We start from the raw sequence: 7,315 nt of genomic DNA, 5'->3' as shown, positions 1-7,315 counted from the left end.
CTGAGTTACAACAGCTCAAACAATAATTCACATAAATAAATCTATGAGTCTTAGTTATCTAGAACGCAAATAAACAGTGACCTGCTTCATTTATGCTTGAACTACTGTTTATGTTCTTAGACTGCTTCGTATTTATTTTTTAGATGCAAATTGTTGATTATTATTGGACATATTTATTGTGATATGTATATTGTACATTGTTATCTACAGGAGACTTGTGAAAAATCATTAATTTGTTTGTTGATGTTTTGTTGTTTTTTGTTGATAAACTAAGAAGAAATGGAATAACAAATATTTCAAATTCAATTAATCAAAAAATAACAGAGATTTTTGCTTTTCTAAAGTTAAGGCATTTTAAAGAAATTATTCATGTTAATTTATTGGATAAACTTGGGACATTTAAATGATGAAATGACCTATATAATTTAGACAAAACATGACTGCCATCTAGCGGTCTGGCTGCGCTAATGAATGATTTATTGTGAAAAAAAAAAAACTGACCGGAAGTGGCGAGTGGCGGTAAAATCAATTAACTCTGTGATAATGGCGGCGGGAAGAGGGGAGTTTTTTCGGAGTTTCTTAGTGGGTTTGGAGAGGCAGCCCGCCCAGCTGGCTCCAGGGAGACAACCGGCGGTTCGGGGCAGAGGAAAGCCGGTTCCGGGAGGAGGACAGGCGGATTCGGACAGAGGGCGGACGGCCGGCAGAAGGAGGAAGAGACGGCCGAACACAGAGGCACCGAGCCCGGTCAGCGGGAGTGCTCACAGGTGACCCGTCTGCCGTGTTTAAGGATTATAATCCCACCTTTGGAAACTTAATTATATTTTAATTTGTTTGCCAGCTGCCCAGGACCGAGAACAGAGACAAAGAAAACAGTCAAAACTCCTCCGTTAAAGGAAAACTTGGTGGAAAGGTGAGTTTGCTAAACCACAACAATGACTAGTGATCTCTACCTCCACCTGTCTGCGTCACACGGCAGCTTCAGCTTTTCACAGTTAAAGTCGACACAGGTATGCAGGCATTAAGCATCAGTTTGTTGTTGTTACACTTGTGTGAGTTGTTGATTTTAATTCTAACTTTATTTTGTTGAAAATACTTTTATCATTTGTCATTTTTAGTTGTGTTGAGACAGGTTCAAATTAGCTGCTGAGCTAACTCTAATACATTTATATTATGTTATTATGGGCGGTGTTGATAAATGTGCTTTGTGCCACATACACACATACATATATACATATACAATTTATATATATATATATATATATATATATATATATATATATATATATATATATATATATAAATATAAATTAATGCTACCAGAAGAAGAAAACACAAGTCAATGTTAATATTTTTGACTTGATAATTGACTAAAACAATCAATAAATTGCTTGGAATCTATCAGATTTGTATTGATTGATTTGTACATGTCAAATTTAAGCAGTGTAAGTTCCATGGATCCATATATTTTTGAATGGTAACCTTTATTCAAAGGTTGACAGAAGACAGGTGACAGGAAATGGTCACCCCAGGTGAAGACTCAAAGGGGGTTTAACAACATGGCTGCCTGTACAGTTTAATCCAATCCAACAATTTTTGCTAGGTCCACTTAAAATTACAGGTTGGAGGGGGTTGATATATTTTATATACAGATGATTGATCTCACTGATCGTCTCTGACCCAACACATAGTATTGATTATTGAGGGATTGTTTGAGAACTAGCCTCTGGACTCACCTGCAGGTGGCTGCTGATTGGCTGAACTACAGGTGTAATAAAAACGGTAGTTTCAGGTGTTTGCAGTAACTCCTTGTCATGTCTTCTTTAGGCTACCGTCTGAGATTCTGATTAAGATCCTGTCCTACCTGGACGTCTCCTCGCTGTTCTGCATCAGCCATGTCAACAAACTGTTCCACCAGCTTGCCGATGATGAGTAAGTGTGTCCATATTTAGTACAAATCAAAAAGGGATTTCTTAAATATTAAGTACTGAATCTTGTGCCTGCAACACTTCTTCTTTTCTTCTTTACCGTACCTGTCCGAAGAACTGTGAAGATATAAACGTAGACATCTTTAATAACAAGTTAGCTTTGCAGGCTAAGTCAAACAATAATGTGTGGCTCTTGCGCCTGCAGCTGCTTCACAATAAAAGCTCCCCCTATGCTTCATGCCTTGCTTTCATCAGATTCCTATCCGCAAAAGGCCTTTTACTTTGAAACAACAAGATGACCTTTACTGCAGAGCAGGTGGAGGGCTTTTACTGTGAAGGAGCTACAGGGCCTTTACTGTGAAGCAGGTGAAGGACTTTTACTGTGAAGGAGCTGCAGGGCTTTTACTGTGAAGGAGCTACAGGGCATTTACTGTGAAGCAGGTGGACAGCTTTTAGTCTTATAAGGTGATCAGTGCTTTTACCGTGAAGAAGCTAAAGGGCTTTTACTTTGAAGTGGCCGACAATGTGAGGCTTTTATTATGAAGCGGCTGATGATCTACATGCATGTGTTTTAAATTAGCCTGAATCGTGTCTGACTCCTAAACTAAAGTTTGTATTGTATTTTTCCTTCTTCCTCTCTTGTCGGCTGATCAGAATGTTATTGAATATTGAATATTGTAATTAGTCGTAATCCTCAGTGACCTCACAGTGAGTAGTACTGATCTGCAGCCAGTGTCTACCTGTGACCTTCTCTCACCGTAGTGTCATGTGGCATAAGATTTACATGTCAGAGTTTGGGAGTCAGATGTGGAAGCCGAGGGCGGCGGATGGCGGTGCGATGAAGGAGGGCCCGGTGGAGGTGGAGGTGGGGGATCGGTCGGTGGGCCACTGGAAGAAGATGTACTTCAGGACCGCGGCTGGACAAGAGATGAACAAGTGGAGGAGAGAGCTGAGAGACATCAGCCCATACACCGGCTTACCCAGGCAGACGGAGTGGGTCCTCAGGTACCACATTCACTCCTCTGCTTCCACCGGTTCATTGACTTCAATTCATTTCTATGAAAACAAACATCAATATGATGTAAAACTTTCTGCCCACGGAACTATTTTAATAACATTTAGTCAATGTTAATGGTTATAATGCAGGTGAGGACTGTTGTGAAGCTTAGCAATGTCTGCCTCTAATTTATATTTGGTTGTTGTTTTTAGTGTTAAACAGCCTCTTGTCACATCTTTCAGATGTCTGATTATTCCACTAATTAATGATTTCACCTGCAGAATTAAAACTATTTCACATTTAACAAAAAAAAAAGCAAAGACAGAGAAGTCTCAAAAACAGATAATATTACTGCAAATTACAAAAATGTGAACAGTTCAAGATTGAAACTGACACAATAGCAGCCCCGAGTAATAATGATAACAGTAAACAATAACTAGTAATGATGAGTGTTGTGGTGGCAGATCTGGATCCTGCAGCTCCAGAGTCGGAGACACCTGCAGAATTCACCGGTCAAATGTATTTGCTGCTGAAAAATGCTGTTGTCCAACAAAAACAAAAGTAATCAGTTAGTTGATTGACAATCATTTGCAGCTATTTTCATTATTGATTTGACCATTTGAGCAATTTAATAAATGACTTTTTTGAGTTTTGTACCGTTGGTCACATGCTACAAGACATTTGAGCATCAATGGAGAAATTATATTATTGATTATGTGATGGACATTTCTCATAGAGATCAGATTTAATTTGTTTTTGTTTTTTTTTTTTACATTTTAAAGACTTTTATCAGATGTGCAGGTTTGATCTTTTCCACTTAATCAATTAAACTTTATTTGTAAAGCACTTTTCATAAAGGTTAGTGCAGTTCAAAGAGCTTCACTGACTGACAAGCTAAACAGAAAAAGACAAATCAATTAAGACAGCGAACAATGAGATACAATAAAAATAGATTTAATAGATTTAAAAAGCTATAATAACATTAGCAAACACAAAGTAGTTGTAGGGTTGTGTATTGTCTTATTTCTGTGTGTTTTTTTTTTTTTTCCAGGAACCTGAACGTGAGCTGGGAGCTGACGGTGTGCGACCGCTTAGGACAGGAGAGCACGCTGGAGCAGAGCCGAGCGTACTTCTTCGAGTCCTCGGTGATCGTCCGCTGGAGCGGAGGCAACTTCCCCAACTACCACCACATCAGCAGCATCCAGCTGCACGGAGTCAGGAAGGAGACGCTGAAGAGCCCCACGGTCAGGAAGTAAGAAACATCTCTTCCACCTCCGCCACGCCTCCTCTCCTCCACCACCACCACCACACATTTACCACACCTCCACCTGTCCTTCCCCCTCTCCTCCGTCAGGCCTGAATGGCGCTCTCTGATTTTAAAGCTGGACATGAAGACTCAGAGCAGTCGCTTCATCGGCAAAGACAGACTCATCAAACTGCTGAGTCTGTCGCCAGGTGTCATCATCGGCGTCTGGAGGGTTAGTGTTCAACAGGGAAACAAACTAAATTCCTCATGTTTTTATAGTGTGAGCATAAATACAATACAAATCAATTGTGTGTGTGTGTGTGTGTGTGTGTGTGTGTGTGTGTGTGTGTGTGTAGGGTCAGAGCATTGTTGCCTTCATCATGGTGAGCCTGCACTTCCACAAGCTGGTGGAGAAGAGTCTGCTGGGATCTCCAGTCTGGTCAGTTCACTTCTCATCAGCTTCAACTGACAAACGTCCAGTTTATTTATTAAGAGCAAACTGAGTCCAGTTATTGAATTCCTCCAGGAGCTTGTGTTTTAATTTTATATTCATATTTTATATTAAACTCTGTTGTTTGTTTTGTTTTAATCAAATATTTAATCTCTTTATAATCGTCTCTGAAGTTCCTGAATCTTCTTTGCTCTGTTCAGGTTTTTCTTCTTCTTCTTTTCGTCCCGTTTGTCCCTTACCGCAGCCCGTACTCTGAACCCGTTGACCGACCACCTGTGTATAACTTGGACCCCGAGTTTGGTCTCCATGACTACACCCTGCACTTTGTCCTGCACAACACCGGCACTGAGATCATGTCGGGACACTTCCGCCAGATCTCCTGTCGCGCAGGTAATCACAGTTTGATCACAGTTTGATCACATGATGAACAGGTCAGCTGACACTGATTTTTTTATTTTTTTTGTATGTAATAACTTAGAATATTTCGCAGCTGAAAAAGTCCAACATCAACAAAACAAATAGGATTAGAGCCATGAAAATAAACTTTATTGATGGAAAAAAGAGCCCTGAAAATGTAATTTCATACAGACTTTTCACTTGAATTGTTTTTTTTGTTTGTTTTCTTTTTCTTTCCTCTTAACATCGAGATAAACACGAGGATCTTGACTCTTGACTGTGATTTCAGAGACTTTCTACCTTTTGTAGAAACTGGTCTCAGAATCTTGAGTTGGTCAGTTTAACTAGAATTAGTAACAATAACTACGAGAAGTCTGATCGTGGTGTAAAAGCCTAAAGTTTGTTGTGTTGCTGTGATCAGTTCAGATCCAGCGTGGCCTGGTGGAGTTGAAGGTCATCGACAGGACCAACCTGTCGCAGCACAGGTCGCTGTCGGGAAACGTGAAGCTGCCCTGGAAGAGCGAGGCGCTGGAGGGCTCAGTGGAGGTACAACTGTCCAACAATATCATGATCTTGTCCAAACAACTCATACATCAACCTGAACCAACTTTCGTTCTTATACAGTAACGTACCAAGTCGTCTTTGCTTAGTTTAGCAATAAGACTGGAAATATGGAAACAGCTAGTCTGATTGTGTTTAACCAGCTCTGCTAAAACTCAGTAAAGCCAATTAACACATAATGTTTCTAGTGACATATTAGGGTTTTGTGGCGAGATATCTGGCTGATGTAGTAGCTTCTAGGATCTTGGGTTGGACACGCCCCCTTCAGAGATTCAAAGATGCATTCAAACGTAGGCAGCCTCGACTCGCTCAACAGTTCTGTCCGAGCCCCGGGTTGTTGCTGCTACCTTTCCGTCTGACACCGACCGACACATTTCAGACGTGCTCATAGCTGCGAACTCGTCGCTTTTTGGTGAAATTTAATCGAGCTGCAGAACGTTAGCTTGTCTAAATCAAGCTAACTTTGGCTTCAGCAGCGAACAATTAAAAGTGGTGCTCTGACAAGGTAAGCTCATCACCTGTGTGTCAGGTCAACGCGTCACTTTCAGCAAGAGGAGCGGTGTTTATAAAGACGCTAACAAGAAGAACATCTGCAGTCATCAGGCTCAGAATCAGTGGTAAGTGTTTTGTTTTTTGCTTCAAAGCGTGTAGCGTTTGCTTTGAGCGGGTAGTTCGTGCTTGGCGCTACTTTTTACACATCGTTATTGTTATAGCTGTCGTTATAGTTCTTGTTCTTGTTGTGGACGGCCTGAAAACATCTATTTAAATTTTTAACAAAGCAACTCAGGATTCATTTTGGCTGTTGGGTAAAAATAAGGGTCCCATCCCCCTTTCTTGATGGTTCTTTCTTACATCGCGTAGAACTGCTGCATCATGACGGTGACTCTACTGGATGAGTTCCAGAAACCCTTCTGGTGCGTCAGTTCGCCCATTTGCATCACGATGGTGAAGACGTCGCTGTCCTTCGACTACAGCGGTGAGCACTTTCTGATGACGTACCAGAACACGGACGGTCAGGTGAAGATGAAGCTGGTCTGGTTGAAGGAGCAGAAGCAGTTCTTCCTCATCAGCCTCACCGTCTACGTTTCTATTTTCAAGGTCAACCAGCATTTCAGCACAAACTACTGAAGCTGAACTGGACCGCTCAAAGTTCTGCTTTATGATCTCTAAAGTTCTGATGAAGTGACTTTGAGTTTTGTCAGGGTTTAATCAGATATTAGTTTATTTTACAAAAGTCTCATTCTGTATAAATGTAAGAAAATAAAATATGAGTTCTAAGAGTTTAAACTTTAAGTAGAAAAATAAAAACAAATTTGATTTTAGAGGTAAATTTCTTATCAGCTTTATGTTTTAGCACATGGAGAATGTCACTGTTTCTCTTGAATAAAGATAAAATGGTACAAAATAAACTTAACATATGTAAAAGAGTTTACACCCCGAAACAAAGTATAAATATTAAGTTATAATTAATTTTGAATTTGAGCATTTACTGATTGTGTTAATTTCAATCAGTTATTTTAGTTTCAATCCAACCACATGGAAGACTTTCAGTGAGAACTTGAACATTTCTTTTATCTACAATTCTGAGAAAATAAATCTTTTTGTTTCCAATATTTTGCCTTTTTATTTTTATATATTTAAATGTTCCTCGTCTGTGACAACAGGGATTTATTGTTGAGGCTTGGATGGTTGAACAGGTCAGTTTGAATGTGGGATTAGGATTATTGTAATCAAGTGAA

General features: G+C 39.9%; 1 protein-coding gene across 2 annotated transcripts; it reads left to right on the top strand.

Annotated features, from left to right (window-relative positions):
- Positions 1 to 454: 454 nt before the first annotated feature.
- Positions 455 to 7,186, top strand: LOC130163585 (F-box only protein 15-like). Of its 2 annotated transcripts, XM_056367871.1 has the most exons (10): positions 457 to 764; positions 839 to 910; positions 1,825 to 1,929; positions 2,688 to 2,930; positions 3,974 to 4,174; positions 4,277 to 4,400; positions 4,525 to 4,607; positions 4,864 to 5,009; positions 5,437 to 5,561; positions 6,438 to 7,186. In XM_056367871.1, exons 1-10 carry the CDS (start codon positions 472 to 474, stop codon positions 6,702 to 6,704), a joined length of 1,659 nt encoding a protein of 552 aa, XP_056223846.1. In that variant the 5' UTR covers positions 457 to 471; the 3' UTR covers positions 6,705 to 7,186. The 2 variants fall into 2 exon arrangements, with proteins under 2 accessions (XP_056223847.1, XP_056223846.1); XM_056367872.1 differs by lacking the exon at positions 6,438 to 7,186 and having other exon boundaries at positions 455 to 764; positions 4,820 to 5,009; positions 5,437 to 5,588.
- The last annotated feature ends 129 nt before the right edge of the window (positions 7,187 to 7,315 follow it).

Source organism: Seriola aureovittata, chromosome 22, assembly GCF_021018895.1.
Source record: "Seriola aureovittata isolate HTS-2021-v1 ecotype China chromosome 22, ASM2101889v1, whole genome shotgun sequence".
In the NCBI taxonomy this organism is placed as follows: domain Eukaryota; kingdom Metazoa; phylum Chordata; class Actinopteri; order Carangiformes; family Carangidae; genus Seriola; species Seriola aureovittata.
This window is presented reverse-complemented; position numbering and strand designations above follow the sequence as displayed.